Source organism: Halichoerus grypus, chromosome 2 (assembly GCF_964656455.1).
Source record: "Halichoerus grypus chromosome 2, mHalGry1.hap1.1, whole genome shotgun sequence".
Lineage (NCBI taxonomy): Eukaryota > Metazoa > Chordata > Mammalia > Carnivora > Phocidae > Halichoerus > Halichoerus grypus.
Window position 1 is genome coordinate 113,408,302 of NC_135713.1, and position 16,613 is coordinate 113,424,914.

The 16,613-nt window shown below is 41.5% G+C and overlaps 1 protein-coding gene across 8 annotated transcripts in view; it reads left to right on the plus strand.

Moving 5' to 3' along the window:
• The window catches only part of PPP2R2B (protein phosphatase 2 regulatory subunit Bbeta), a 457,129-nt gene that overhangs the window by 184,595 nt on the left and 255,921 nt on the right, over positions 1–16,613 (plus strand). For 2 of the 8 annotated variants that reach the window (XM_078067335.1, XM_078067334.1), the window contains exon 2: positions 15,061–15,145. The exons of the other annotated variants lie outside the window; for them this stretch is intronic. In XM_078067335.1, the coding sequence (XP_077923461.1) occupies positions 15,109–15,145 (37 nt within the window). In that variant the 5' untranslated portion in view covers positions 15,061–15,108. The remainder of the gene's footprint in view (positions 1–15,060; positions 15,146–16,613) is intronic. 8 annotated transcript variants of the gene reach the window in all.

Here is a 16,613-nt window from a genome sequence, read left to right on the forward strand (position 1 = left end):
CATAGAAGAAGAATGGATAAGAAGAATGGATATTGGTGTGATAGATTGGGCAGAAATAGAGAAGTAGATGGAGGTGAGTGTCAAGGATGAATCCCAGGACTTTGCTGTGAGAGTGGATGCATAATAGAACTTCTCACTGACACTGGAAAAAGACTTTGGAAATTGATTAGTCTGAGGGGTGTGTGAGCCATTTAGCCTCACAGCAAGACCCTCAAGCAGTTGGGTCTGAAGCTCAGAAGCAAGATCGGGACTAGATGTATAATTTGGGATGTCAGCAGCATATTAAAAGTATTTAAAGCCATGTGAATAGATGAGATGCCTAGGAGAAGAGCACTCCAGGGCAGAATTTGAGCCAACAAGGAAACCTACTTTGGCTTGGTATAAAGAAATTGTAACAAAAAGGACCTGACAATGGAATGCCTTAGTTAGGTGTAAACCTAACTAATCACACACTGAAATTATTCAAAGAACACTATATGGCCATTTCTCAACAATGTGGTAGAATTAAGAAGAGTCCAGTCTTGGGTGAGTTGAGTGTAGAGGGTCTCCAAACTTGAGTGAGATCTGTGTGATTTCTGAAATGTTTCAGTTTCCTAGGGGCACGGGAATGAAAGTGAGAAAGTAAAAGTCCCTGCTTCCTCCAGCCCACCCCCATTTCACACCCGCTCAAGATGGAAGCTAAGATGAATAAAACTAGGAAGGTACATGAAAATGGCTTTTGATATGAAGGGGCTGGGAAGGCACTAGAAAAATAAAAGGAGGTGGTGTCATATGATGGAGAGCTGCCTTGTAGTTCCTTAAGTTGCTTTGATATTTGTATGCAAATGCCAGATCAGAATAGTACTTCCAATGCATATGGATGAATGTTTGAGTTCTCTGCCTTTCTCGGAAAAATCTGAAATGGAAGGTGGAAAGAAGCTGCCTTATACTATTGTAAATGACCTTTCTGGGAATAGGAAGTGTGCTGCTACCAAACATAATAACCAGAGTGCATTGAAAATCACTAGCAAGTATTCATTATTAGCATCCAGGTCCCCAGGGGCAATCTCCAGCCCTTTATGAGGGCTGGTCAGAAACGTGCCAATGAACCTGGGGTGAATAATATTAGGCCAGTCCTGTCAAAATATTGGTAATGCTCAATGAAAAGAGCACAGCTGTAGACTGACATTCCTAGACTCTGGCATTTGCATTTATGAAGAAACTAAGGGTCCAATTTCAGCACTTAGCTGAGGGAAGAGAATTGAGGTTTCTCATGTACTGTCTATTCCAGGCATTTTCCTAGGTGTTGCGCATATGTTTACTCATTTAATCTCCTTCAACAACCATGAGAGAATGGTTGCATTAGTCTCATTTTTCAGACTAAGAAATTTTGAGCTTTGGAAAAGCAAAGAAACTTATGTAAGGTCACATACTTGTAAGTGGTCGAACCAGCTTGGAAGCCATGACTGTCCAGACTTGAGGCACGTGCTCTTCGCCCACCCCTGCTGCCTCTGGTCAGGATTTTAGGGGGAAAAAAATGCAGGTTATGTTCTCTCTTTTGCATATATCCCCATGGTGCACGTTCAGTGCTGCTGGACTGACTTGTTCCATCTTTCTAGAAGGGCAGTGCATGTGTCTGAGCCTTCGTCATTGTCCCACAGGAAGGAAGTTGAACTTCTCCACCCAATGCCAGAGTCCTTAGTTGACCTTCTCCTCTAGATGTATTCTACTCTATAAGGAAAGAAGGGAAATATTTATGGAATTAACCAAATTGTGAGAATTAGCTGGGTTTTTATACGCTTGTCCCTGTCCCTCACCCTTAGCATAGGATGTTAACAGTGCAGTTCCCAGGCTGTGCTGGGAAGGCTCCCTGGACCTTCTGGGCACCCATTCTCCAGAACTGGTAGCAGCTCCTATAGTTGGCTCAGGTAACAAAAGGGATGGATAGAGGCAGCTGTGTGATGGCAGTTGTCCTTTGCATGTAAATGCGGAGGTGTGTGAGGCCTCCTTTTGGCCAGAGAGCCTCGCCCATGCTGTTCGCCTTTTCCCCTTAAGGAGATTGCTTTCACCAAACTTGTCATCTTCACCACCAATTTGCCTTCTTTTGCCTCTCCAACAGAATTCTAGAATCAGGCTGAAAATCAGAACAGACCAGATCTGACATAACTATCTCATTGGAAGCATATTGTTTTCATAAGACTACTAGGAACTTTGTTTTAAATAACCCAGGAACCCTTGAATTCTTAAGCTCCAACTTCACTGTGGAAAGAGTGGGAAGTGATGATGGTAGGAGCTGCATGTGTGAAATCCACAGAAAACCAATTAGTATTAATTTTGGAGAAGGGGTCATGGTAACGGAAAGTGATAGGTGTGTAGAGGACGTTTGTCAGACTGTCAGTTCTTTGCTTTAGAAGAGACCTGATTGCTTCCAGCAAATGTAGAGAAATGAAGGGGACTCTGTGGGTAAGGAGCAAAAAAATGCATGGGATCTCAGGGTCTGGAGGGATCCCCGAAGGACAGGATTTTAACCCAAGAAAGGGAAGTTCTGCTAGAAGGAATGTGCCAGAGAGTACCTTACCTGTGCTGAGCTTGGTGCTGGGGGACTGGCAGCCTCCTCCTCCAAGTGCATTGCCGACTCCACTTTTGGGAATCCACTAGGTAGTGAACCTGAACTAGTCCCAGAATGGCAGGCAACCTCCTCCACTTGTTGTAGGGGGCTCATCTCTGTGACACTCAACAGATACACAAGGGGGCAGAGGGTAGACAAGCTGCAAACGGCTCTCATGGAGGATACGGCAGCAAGGTGCTGAGCATTCCCAGGTGGTCTGAAAGATAAAACTTGGATCCTTAAGTACAAAATATCACCAGAAGGTGTTGTACCAAAGAGGAGAGCTATATAAGAACCTTGAGGAAAGTAACATTGCTCATTTAACTTTGCAGAAGTCAAGTTGGGGCCGGGAACACCCAAGTTAGGAGGTCGGTTGGTTCACAGTAGTTGTATTCCTGCCATTGACATTCTCCTCTTAAGCAAATAATACCTAAGTGTCTTCTTACTTGAAAGGATTCAAGCATTACAGAAGTCGACAAAGCAGGGGCACCTGGCTGGCTCAGTCAGTAGAGCATGGGACTCTTGATCTCAGGGTTGTAAGTCTGAGCCCCAAGTTGGGTGTAGAGATTACTTAAAAAAAAAAACAAACTTAAAAAAAAAAAAAGCAGCAGCAGCAGACAAAGCAAAGCATGAATCACCCTCTATCCCCACACTCATCCCACTTCCCTGCCCGGAGTTAGCACTGTCATTAGTCGACTATGCTTCCTCATGGCCACCTTTGGATATATTTTCGTACATTTAAATATACATGTACATATCTATATTGTGGGAGGGATTGTTTGTTTGCATAAGTGAACGTATACTGCTTGTTCTGTTTGCACTTTGTTTTCTCTGCCACTCAGTGATCTGGAAAGATCTTTCCATGTCAGGACACCTACAGCTGCCTTGTTCTTTGTAGTGGCTGCATAGTGCCCTGTGGTATGATTGTATCATGGTTTATTTAGTAGTTGCTTGTGGAGGGAAGGAAGTTATTTTATATTACATACAATGCTGTGGTGACTATCTATCATCTATCATTGTATCTACGTATCTGTCCATCCATCCGTCCATCCATCCATCCATCCATTTATCGTTTGTGTTCAAAGGTTCTCCTTCCTGATTTTACCATCTTGAAAGCCAAGATACTGGTTCCTATTTCTCCACAAAGAGGCAAGAAGGACTTTTTGGTTCTTCCTTTCTTCTCTAATAAACCTTGGATAAGTCCTGTAACTGCGTGAACTTGCATTTCCTAGCGTAGAGTATGAGAACACCTGCCATATCTACTTCTATGTGCATAGCCCTGTACATTCTATAACCATTTTAGATTTGAGTGTTAATAAAGGATAAGGTTGATTGGTAGTAGTTGTGAAAGGCTTGCTGTGTGCCAGGAACAAACTTTGAGTTTTAAAGTATTTTTCTTATTTAGTCCTCGGAACTCCGGAGGTTGATACTGTCCTTACCCCCCTTGAAGTGAAAAGTTGAAGCAGAATGAGAGGATGACTTGTCCAAGGTCACCCACTAGGAAGTGGCAGAACAGAAGTGACTTCCAGGTCTGTCAGTGTAGTATATGAACACACCTGTTTAAAACAGAAGTCATGATGTTGACACGGGGAAAGGGTGATTCATTTTTCTACAGAAATACGATTTCGAACCAATGCCAATACAAAAGGTCCAGTTTTTATCAAGATTTTGAAAATGAGCAGAGGGAACATTAGAAGGGGATGGAGCATTGTGTGCAGTGATGTAGGATGTAGGATGCACATCCAAAGACCTGGGTGTTACTCCCAGTCCCACCATCATAATTAGTTACTTTTACTCTGTGGGCTTCAGTTTCCTAATCTCCTAAAATGAGGCTGAAAACGGGGGAGGGGTGGCCTGCTCTCTCTAGATTTTCCTGGCTCTAGGTTTCTGTGATGCACTATGTCTCCATTTGATGCTCTGTGTCATTTAGACCTCTTTAGTCTGTTGTGGCATCATGCTCATAGGTGAGCATGGGGGACACAGGTGTGGGCTTTAAATGGCCCCACAACTCCAGGCTTGGCTGGAAGAGCTGATGGGTCAGATCATCCTTCTGGCGAGAAGTCTCTGGTGCAGCCAAGAGGTGGAGCCAGAAAGGGAAGCATCTCTTTGCCAGAAGCTGCTGCAGATGGAGGAGCCAGTCTGTCTGGGCGGCCCATGACTTTGAGAGGAGCCATTTGGCAAAGTTGTTGGCAGGAGCTGCCTTGCAACATGAATGCTGGAGACTGTCCTGGGCTGGAGTGAATCAGGGATGCAGCAAAGGTGGCTGATGGAACAAATAACCATCTGGTGAGCAGGGTGCTGCTCATCTTGCCGCGCTGACAGCGAAGAGCAAGTGCCAATCGGCGAGGCTGGGCTCTCAGTGACACGATCTGACAGGCACAATAAAATGTCTCCCCTGCTGTTGAACGCTCCTTGGAGGGGCTTATGAGTCCCATGTGAACCTGTTCTTTCCGAAATCAGGAAGGCTCCAGTTTCTTGCACTTTTCTAGGAAAGAAGATTCGTCACGTCCAACAAAACTTGCTGGATCTGTGGCCAGCTCTTGTGCTGGTTTTGCTGGGCAGTGAGGTGAATGAAGTAACAGCTCCTGTTGGATTTGAGCAGGTGATACTCTGTCCTGCTCAAAATACACTTCACCCTCCTCAAGCCAGGCTTTGAGAGTCCATGCTGCATTTGCCTCTCTGTTACGTCAGGTGGCTGAGGTGGTGGAATCGGACCCCGCACGGCTCTGGAAGCATCTCTGCAGCCTTGGACAGGTCACTCTGTCTCTGATGATTTCTTCTACTTAGAAGATATGGCAGGGGCTGAAGCACCACGCCCCTGCTAGCATGCTATTATTCACATGTGAGAAATACATTCAAAAGAATGCCTCTCTCACTCCACGCTTTTGGGACCTGTGGTTGATGGTCAACTGGAAAAATTAAGGCGGAAAAAAAAAGTTTAAATGCTATTTGAAATAGCATTGCCTAATTTTGATGAAGAGTCTGTTGAAGAATCAAGGCTTCGTCTTTGCATATGAGTCTGCTGACTGGGGCTTATATTTTTCTTGTACAAGCCACACCCCAAAACAACAAAAACCATGTCCAAGTTTGGTTTCCTTGAGGTTGAAAGACAGTATAAACACGTGAGCAGCAAACTTAGCACCGATCCTTCTAGATTTTTTACGACTGTCCCTGATCTTTTATCTCTCCCACATTTAATCGGACAACTCTTTGTCATCTTTTGAAAGCATCCGACTTAGTTTTCATATGAAATAATCCCTTTCTAACTTTCCACACCATTCTTTTCATCACCTTCTGTGATACTTGATTAACTAACAGTATAACTGGCATCAGGAGATAAGGGACAAAACAGAACTGCCTCGTAGTAAACCTGCGTCTCAGCCAGAAGAAGCAGGAGTGTGCCTGTGTCCCAGAGATGAGCCTGCTAAATTAGCTGTGAGTAGAGATCATGCTGTAGGCCCATTCTACAGAGGCAACGGAAGGCATTTTTTCATCCAATGAGTCTGCTTCTTAGAAATCTGTTACAAGAGGTTCCATGGAGCCCCTGGGTGGCTCAGTGGGTTGGGCATCCCACTCTGAGGTCATGATCTCAGGGTTGTGAGATCGAGCCCCCACGTCGGGCTCCACACTCAGTGCACAGTCTGCTTAAGATTCCCTCCCTCTGTCCGCTCCCCCACTTGAGCTCTAAATAAATAAATAAATAAATAAATAAATAAATAAATAAATCTTTAAAAGAAAGAAAAAGAGCTTCCATTTTATCTCTGGTGAGGAGAAAGAGCCACCATGTACTGAGTGCTTGCAGCATACCAGGAATTGGGTACTGTTCTCTGTACTCTGTATATTTTATATCATGTACTACATATTATACATGCATGTATGTTTTGTGCACTATGTTGATGTGTATATGATACAGATATGTGCACATGTATGTGTCTGTTTCATTTAATCCTCACAGCAAACCTCAGAAGTATGTACAATTAAAGCTTAATTAGGTGAGACTTTTAGGTCTTATTCACCATTGTCCAATAGCCATGTCCTAGCGCAGTGCCTGGTTTGGGTTTTGTTGTTGTTGTTTTTAACAAAACTCTCAGACATAAGCTTTAGGTTAGAATACTATCTAATAGGATAATAATTTGGTATCTCCGCTTTGCACAAGTATAGATATTCTAGAACAGGAGTTGGTAAACTTGCCTATGAAGAGTCAGGTAGTTAACACTTTAGGTTTTGCTGACCATACAGTCTAGGTCCCAGCTACTGAGCTCTGCCATTGCTGCATGTGGGCATGGCTGTATTCTTCTAGCGAAACTCTATTTACAGAATCAAGTGCTGGCCCTTGGATGGTAGTTTGCTGACCCTCCCATTCTAAAAAAAAATGTTCGGAACCCAACAGAAGTTCAAAAAATGTTGGCCTTCCAAGTGAGTGGTTGCAGTTAAGTGCTAGAGAGAAGCTTTTCCAAACAGGAATGGCTTATGGTCAAAGTTGGGTCTTAGTGGGATTCTGATAGGTGATGAGGAGTGGCAAAGGCTGTCTTCATGGAGAGGGGGGTCTTTTGTGACATTAGGAGGCAAAAGTATGCAAGGAGAATGGTATGCTGTTTGATCAAATGAGCTAGAGACTAGACACATAAAAGGCCATTAGCATCCCTGCACATAAGCACCCCTCCCTTAGTAGTGTCCCCCAAATGTTCACTCCATATACATTTAAAAATATTTATTATATACGAGGCACCATGCTAAAAAAAAAACAGGCAAACAATAAAAAATCAAAACAAAGACTCTGGCCTCATAGAGGTGTGTGTGTGTGTGTGTGTGCGCGCACACGTGTGTGTGCACATGCAGCCCACCACATATGTGTGTATAAGAGAAAAGAGAAAGGAGTGGATAATACTGGAATTATATGTAAAATGGTATCATATCTATTGTTGTTTTGTTTGTTTTGGTTCTAAATAAAATTGTGAGCATTCTTCTGTAACATCTTATAGTTCAACCACAATTTTGCCATTCATCTAATGCTGGAAGTTAAATTATTTCCAATATTTTGCTATAATAACTGTGTGATAAATAATTGCATGACTCTAAATCCTCTCTAGTTATTTTTTTTAGAACAGGTTTCTAAAGTCAAGATTGCTGGGTTAAATGGTATAAATAATTAAGTTTCTAGATACAAACGAGTTTCTAGATAATAATTAATATATTGTCTAGAAAAAGCTGTACCAAGGAAGACCTTTGCAGTTGCTGTGGCCCTTTCCCACCGTTGCCTGGTCTATCTTTTTCCTCTATCTCACATTGTCACAGATTTTTAGAGGGAATTTTTGCAGGTGAAGATTAGAAATAAATTCATCAAGATATAAGCACTGAACCTTAATATGCTCCTTTGCCCTTATGCTTCCCCAAAGCCCACATACTTCTACCCAGTCCGAAAGGGGAGGCAAGCTCAATTCTCAGCCTCTGCCATTAAATACATGGGTGAGTCGCTCATTCTCTGGGATTTAGTTGCCCACCTATATTAAATAAAATGACTTTCATGGTTCCAGGGCATCAGTTGTAGATAAGTATATGGAACCTGGTGACCCAGAAATGTTAATTTTCCTCAGACTGATAAGTAGGTGACTTCAAATAATGATTGACCCACAACGACAACCAGTATGGTTGTTTAATGAGCTAGCCCTCTCCTGGGGTTCATATGTGACATTTCTGAAAGATGTGTTCCTTTTTTTTCCTATTAATACTATGTGTGGTTGAATGCAATTTGAACCCAGGTAAATCTGAGGAAACTAAACTTTACCTATCATTGACCTCTGGCTTACAGACATCTCTAGTTCTCCTCCAAAAGTTGAGCGCATGATTTGATGGAATTGAGAAGTATAAATCTTATAAACATCCAGTGGGATTGTATTTTTAGTGAGTGACTTTGGTCCCTTTTCAAAATGAATGGGCTGTCTGCATTTCAGCAGTCACTGGGGATTATAGGTAGGAGTTGATTTGAAGTCTCAATCCATTTTGCTTGAGTATTTGGGTCATTTTTCTTCCTGTGAAGTAAGAATACGAAGTTCTTTGAGACATTTTTTTTCATTTAAAATTTTTATGAGGTTTAAAAAAATTGATACATAGGTTGTGACCTAAGAGTTAGGCAGATAAAATGTAAAGGATACCTGGCTGGCTGGCTGGCTGACTGGCTGGCTGATGGGCTGGGTGGATGGATGGTCATTTGAATGGATAAAGATTTGTGGTGGTCAGTAGGAGACCAGTTGCTTCCTCAGAGGATTAAAAGTATGAAAGCATCTTCTAGAAACATCAATTTAAATAACAATTTGGGGTCGTAATATTAAAATCGACCTCTCATCTCCTTTCTCTTATGTCTGGCAAGCCAGGCCAGGTGCGATGGGGTGAGAGAGTGAGTATTGATTAGGACAGCACAGATCCATGGGAACATGCTTCCAGGAAGTCTTCACTGGTACTAGTTTAAAAAAAGAAATACGACAGAGGGGAGAAGAGCTACTCTGGAACCCTAAGCTAACAGAAAAGACGGGGACAGTTCAGTGCTTCCAACTGACATCTCTTGGAGTGACCAGTACTTAATCCCATCCCAGTTCTGTAGGATTAGCCTGGCTGAAACTAACATTCTAGGCTATGAAAGTCAGAGCCCTCTGGTCACTTGATAGGACGTAGGGAGAATGTTTTTCATGCAGTTCCATTTGTGAATAAGGTGTATTTCCCTGTAGGTTCTCTGACCCCTTACAGGGTCAGAGATCAAAGACTTGCTAAGGTCTCCCTGGGGACCTGAAGAACTCTGTGCACAGTGGTGGAAAAAAAAAAAGCAAAAGTAAAAGCAGTCTGTTTATAATGTGCTTCTGTTGCCAACATGCTTACTCAGTCCCTGAGATTCCTCAGCGCAATTTGAGATGGAAATTTTCCGATCAGAATTTTTCCTATAAGTCTCAAAAACTTGGATGTAAGCCTGTTATGTGGGCCAGGTTTTTTCTTTCTCCAGTTACTTGACAAGTAGGTTGCCTTTGAGTCACTCACTTGAATGGCCTTGATCTAGACATTGGCACATGCTGAAAAGGCAAAAATTATTTTCCTACTTGTGTTTGGCCCTTCAAGAAGACTGGGCTGCTGACCATTTTGTCCTGTGCTTGTAAACCTTACTGCTTCCTGCCTGTCCCCTCAGAGACTCTCTGAGTCTCTCCTAACTGACGTCTAAATCAACCATGTGGGCTTGCACTGGGTCCTCAGTACTCCACGCCATCCCTGCTTCCTGCTTCTGTACGTACAATTTCCCCTTTCCTGGTACCTACATGTCCTGCCTTGAATCTGCATTTTCCCATGAAATTTTTTCTCAGTTCCTCGAGTGTTTTAATCATAACAACAGTACTATGACATATAGGTATTATCCCCATTTCATGAATGTGGACACCAAAGTCCAAGTTCAGATAGCCTGCCAGAAAGAGAGGGGCCTGAGCATTGTTTCCCCAGCTAGAAAGAAACCCCTGGAAGACAGTCATCACACCTTTACCTCCTTGTTTTATCCTACAGAGGACAGTGTGGTGCTTGGCACATGGGCACTTTTTAAGTGGTTTTGAACTTGATTTGAGTTGGAGAGTAGATTGGTAAAGTCTCTGTAGTTAGGGCAGCAGCCAGGTACGTATTCTTTACTCAGGAGTTTAACTTACAACTATCCAAACATGTCCAAGCTCGGTTCTCCTACCCCCACTGGAGTTTAAAGATGTGCTATATGATTTTTGCCATCACTTGGAAATTGTACCAGCTAATTAAGAGCATAGCCTATTATTCTGTCACTCATTTGTTTGTTTCTGTGTTTGTTTTTTTATTTTACTCTTTAACCCTTCAGCAAGTATCAGTTGAGCAACTGAAACCTCACTCATGCTATATAAATTGGTATATGATCATACAAGTATGAAAAAATATATAAAAGTTTATTACCATTGGGTATGTGGGGAGGAGAGAAATAAGTATAAAAAAGACTATTAAAAAATTAAAGGTAGCCACATCCATGATAGAAGGAGGGTATATATGATTCCTGTCCTATAAACTTGTGTGTGCGTCCATAAATAATTCCAAGGAAAGAATGGCTAGTAGAATATTAATGATGGCTATGTCAGGCTGATGAAATTTTAATTCTTACTATTTTTATTTTCTAATGTCTGACAGTTTTCAATAAGTATAAACATTGTTTATGTAATAGGAACAATAAAGCTGTCATTATGGTGAAAAACAATTCGTGGAATGTCTACTACATGCAAAGAACAAGTCTGTGGATATCAGCGTAGTAAATATCCACCTGAGTTCTTCCTTTTCCTTTGAAGTCACATTAATCATTCTTCAGATGAAAATCAGTGAGAACCCTGGAAGAGTAGTGATATGTAAAGACTCTTAACTGTCAAATTCTGTAACAATAATTCCATTCAAGTTCTCTTACCTGTAGGTCTGTGTGAAGGGGCTTTGGCAATGAGCTCAGCCCTTAGGTTCAGAGCCACTTTGGTCCTGTGTCTGGGCTGCAATAGTAAAGGTAGGTGGTATCTCTGACCTCAGCCAATCATTTCATAAGGGGGCTAGGAAAGGGTCTGGGTGAGTCAGTGAAAATCCATTGCAATGATGGAAAGCCATCTAAGAAAAAATGTCCTGGAGCCTGAGGGTCAGAGCCAGCCCCTCTGCACACGAAGGATCTCACAGTCTGTGTTTATTGACACAGAAGGTGGTTTTAATTACCCTGAAGGAATTTCTGGCATGTTTTGCCAAAGCCAGTCTTTAAATGTTTAATCAGTGGGTTTCTGACAACCAGACCTACTGGAGAGGTCTGCATATGGGGGCAGTTGGTCAAGTGTAGTGTATTGCAATGGGGCTGCTAGTGATGGAACATAGGTATGTTTTAGCAGAGAGACATAGGCCTGAAAATACCAACTTCCACCCATGCAATGACCTTGGTTTTGGAGAGTATGGCATGTTTTATGTCTGAGAAGCTTCGATTTCCTTCCCAGCCATAGATCCTCATCTAAGCAACCTCTACTCCCTCTGTTTTTGGTGTCCTGAAAGTAAATTTGGTAAGGTAATCTAGAGCCAGGGTTGGAGCGATAAATCAAACAATCAGCTTCATGGTCCCACATGAGTGACTTGAAAGAAGGAATGTCCCTTTCCAGGTACAGGTCCAAGGAAAATGTATACTTGTAATCCTTAGTTTTACCCATTTGTGTTGACAAAATATTTTAAGAAAAGAACTGTAATAGGACAAGTAGTATGATGGTGTCACATCACAAAGTTATCTTTCAGATAACTTCAGGGAAACCATAGTCCAAGAAAAATGTAAAAGCACCAAGGAAATTGTTTCCTTGATTTTTTGTCTCTTTGCTCTGGAGTGTCTAGTTTGAATCCTCCCACTAAGACTGTAAAAATAGTCAATAGTGCTACATACTGTCTTTGATTCATCTCTCCACACTTAACTCCAGATGGAATTTCTTTTTTGTTCTCCTTGCATAAAGATGTCCTTCACACTATCCCCTTTCACTGCTGTCCCAACTAATCTACATAGAGACCAAATTCTACTCTCTCATGTAGACATGCAAGGGAGAGTAAGTTGGCATCTTGAAATCTGAATAGGAACCCAAAGGCATCTTTGGCACAATCTACTGAGCCTCCCTTTGAGCTACTGAGAGTGTCTGTGTCCTGTTCAGTGACATAGCAGTTTGGTGATAATCCTTTTGGCTTGCATGGAAAGGTTTCTCAGGCTATTTCATACTGATGTTCACTGATCCGAGGATTTACCAAGCTTACAAGGAAGTAAGGCCAATGGAAATGAATCCCTCTTAACCATCACAACAACGGAGCAAACAGGTCCACAGGTATCTTTGGTACAGCTGATAACTATCAAGTTTAAATGGTCCCCCTTCCTCTTGTCTTTTAAATTAGTCTGTGGGTGAACCAACTTGGCTTAACCAGGTTGATAGGTTATAGTCAAATTTTAGGCAAGGAAAGAGTTACATAAGATAGTAATGCCCTATGAAACTTGTGAAGGGGCTTTATATTTCTACAAAGTATTTTCACAGCTCTTACCTACTCTGCACAAAAAAAATTGGAGAATGAGTTTATTTCTTATTTCCTCAATGTGAAAACTAAAATCTAGTAGAGTTAATCAATTTGCGTATGATCACATAGCTGGTTTGTGGTGGAGACAAGACAGAGGTGCAGAGATCTGGTCCCTAAAACAGAGCTCTTCCCATGATGTTAAAAAATGAAATCAACTTTCATTGAACTCCCAACTGGATGAAATTTTGCAGTCTTTGGAAAAAGCATTCATTTTTGCTGACTCTCTCTGAGAGACGTGGGCCACCTACATCCTTAACACAAGCTTCTTTGGGTGGAGCAACTTGGCATGTCATAGCCCTTTCTTGGGCATTAGGTGGGGGGTATGTCTCATTTCTAAGGTCATTCATTGTTACTATTCCAAATGGAAGGGTCTTGAGGCCACACTCCTGGCCACTGTCTTTGGTGCAAGCCTCAGAGAGCTAAAGTTTGACGCATATGAAAATGTGGAGAAGGCAGTAGACTTAGTTCTGTTTCATGACAGCATATGGCACCCAAATATCTAACTCACAAATATCTGCCATTTAAAGCAAGCAAGAAAATAGATGAGAAAGAATGGATGAATCATCACTAACACCATTTTTTTCCCTGGAAACGTAATATAAGGGTAGTGAAGCTACATTTACTGAGCGATTCTTACAAGCTATTTACTTCTTTTGCTTCATTTCCATTTAAATATGTGAGCAGTGAATACTTCATGAAGATGGGCTTATTACTTAAATCATCTAACCATAATTGCTCATATGTAAAATCGGGATAATACTAGTAGCTACCTTCTATGGTTGTTGTAAGCATTAAATGAAATAGTTGTACAGTGGTTAGTTCGGTACCTGACATAGATTAAACATCAGTAAGTGCTTGTTTGGTTCTCTTTAGTATTTCTAGAAGCCCTAACTAGTCCTAAGTATTATTTGCACTGGGCCATACATTCTCTCTGCCCTCCAAATCCCTAGAATTCAGGATCATACTGAAAAATAAACTTAGTGGGTTGAGAACACTGACTCTGGAGACCCCCGTGTTTGTATTCCGGCTCCACCACTTGCTAGCTCTGTGACCTTGGGCAAATTCTTTAACTTTGCTCAGAACAGGTGCCTCCTCTATAAAATACAGGTAACAAAGCTGAATTTCTAAGGTTGCTGTGAGTATTAAATATGACAGTGTGTGTGATGTGTACTCAGTATCGAGTATGTAGTAGGTGCTACATAATGTTGGGTTGTATTTTCATTAATATTAGTTCATTTCTCTGTGTCCTAAAACAAAATCGTTACTGTCAAAAGATGGTTGTTTTCATTACAAAACAGGAGAAATAACACCCTAACCTTAATATTTGATCGAGTATCAGTTCTGGATGGTGGTAATTCATCTCTTTTAAATAATAAATATCTCATATAATAATATATGGAATCTTGTGAGAGTCTAAGCCAACTGCTGCCCTTTTCTGAATATGAAACAAAACATTAGGATATGAAAATCCATTACCTACTCTATGTAGCATCAGTAGGATCGTTTTTAAAGGTAATAGCTTTGAGATATTAAAAAATTAATGATAATAAATAAATTATAAACCTCTCTTTCTATATTAGTGGTATGTTGAAGCTTCTTATTAAGGCTTAATTTTGTTGTGTTTTTTTAATATTGTAGCTTTATTTTTAGTACTTCTTGTATTGCCTTATTCATAGATTCTCCCAGAGTATAATCCTAATACCTCTGGACACTGAGAGAAAGGGAGCCTCTTATAATCGGTGAAATGACCCGTTCCTGTTTCTGAATACTTCCAGTTGCTTAAAAGTTCTGTGTACCAGAGCCATCTGTATTTTTACCCGTTGCTGCTAGCCCTCCGCTGTGAAGCCTTACCTCAAAAGCTTTGTATCCTTGCTTTCATGATCCCTCTTTAACTACATGGAGGTCATTCCCCTAACAGCCCCCAGCCTCCTCAAAACTCCTCACACGTTTTCTGGCAGTTGTTTTCAACCTTAATGTTTATTAGAACCACCTGAAGTGTTTGTTAAATATAAATTGCTAGGCTCCTCCCAGCGATTCTAATTAAATAGGACTGGGAAAGAGCCCAGAAGTTTGCTTTCTGGTGGAGTCCTAGGTAGAGGCGCTGCTGCTGGTTGGAAGTGACACTTTGAGAACCCCTGCTCTCCAAAATCTGAAGGAGCCCACTAACAGTTGAGGAGGCCGAAGCACAGAGAGGTTTTCTAGAGTTGGGTGTATTACCTACCGTATCAGCCTGGATTTTGACAGACCAAGAGCAACCTCACACAAAGAGGCTATGGGGGGGCTTGGAGCGTGTGTAATGCACCTGTATGTTACCAAAAATTGAAGCATCGCTACCTCCTGGAGTCTGGATCTGAACCCCATGTTTGTCACAGGAGCCAAGGGAGAACCCAAGACAGAGAATAGTGGCACAATAATGAAGCATGAATTATCCAGATGAAAGCACCTATGGAAATAAAGGTATTAGTATTATTATTTATACCTACTATTTTTAATAAAATAGCAATATGGAAGTGTTGAATAGTTCCAATTGCTTAAAAGTTGCTCTGGGGGATGCAGATCAATTAACTCACGTTTTAAAATGAAAGTGTAGATAATAAGCACTGTTTGACTTACTGTTTTCAGAACACGTTTTGATGAAATGTGTTGCTACACAGCAGTAACAAGTAATGACTGGTTATGAAGTTAACCAGGAAAGAGGTGAGGCTCTGTAAGACTAGACCCGACTGTGTAGATGCTGGCGATGTATGCAGACTAGGCTAGGGAATCAGACAGATGGATTCACTGCTCTAACAGAGAGAAAGCATTGGGCCAGGAGGCGAAGGAAGAGACAAGGGCTTCTTACTTTGTACAATGAAGAATGAAGTCTTTGCTAAATGGTAATTTTGAATTAGGAAGGAAATCGGGAAATTACTACGTAGGAAAAACAGTAACTTCTAACCTATATTAAATGCTTGGAGGCTCTATTAGTATGACCACGGAGCTATCCCACCTGATTGGGATGAAGTAGCGCGAAGGCTTCTGCTAGCTTTGTTTTATTCCTTTCTTCAAACTATGGGGTGAGACTGTCGAGCTTTACAGCCTCCACACATGGCTGTGTTTTGGGGCCCTGGGCAATGAAATCTGATTCAAAGGAACTCTAATTTTTATTTGAGAAAAAGAATCATCAGAGAATTCTCCCCTGCGGTGGAGTTTGTAACAGAGATAGATGGGAACTCTGAGTCCGGTCGAAGAGTAAGACCTGCAGAAGAGTTTCTTCTAAGGAAAGGTTTGGGGAAAGGAGAGTTTCCAGATCAAGACTTACGCTAGGAAAATAAAATGAAAAATGTGGTCAAAGACTTAAAGGGAGAAGAAAACAAAGAGCAGATGTGTGTATTTATACATATGGATATATGTTTCTGTATGTTCTCCGTCAGCTAATGGGTGTGGGTGAGTTAGGCTTTGGTGTCCCAAGGGAATTATGCAGCCTTAGCTTTATACATTTATATAGACTCCACACAGGCTATATTTCCTAATGTGCTTCTTTATATAAGAAAAGAGTAGGCTTTGTTTTCAAAAAATGCCTTGGGGTGTTTGTGTTGGGAGGTAGAGTCTAGCTCTTTCCTTGCTATAGAAAAATTCCACATTTTTCTGTCTGACCTATTTTAATGAAGAGTTTACATCTGTTGTAATTTCAATGTACCTTTCTTTCATTCCTACCAGCCAGGTAACCTTTTCAGTGTGTTCTAATGTGGTTTTGATTGGGGAGTCCGAGTTTCAGTTGGTTTGGCCTTCGTTGCTGCTTTAATGAGATAAGACTACATAGACTTCAAATGGGTTTCCCTGGAGCGGCCTTCACTCCCTCCTTGCCCCCTCCAAGTGGGAGGGGACGGAAGGGATTGGAATACTTTGTTATTTGGTCATGTTTGTCTGACTTGTGTCATGTCAG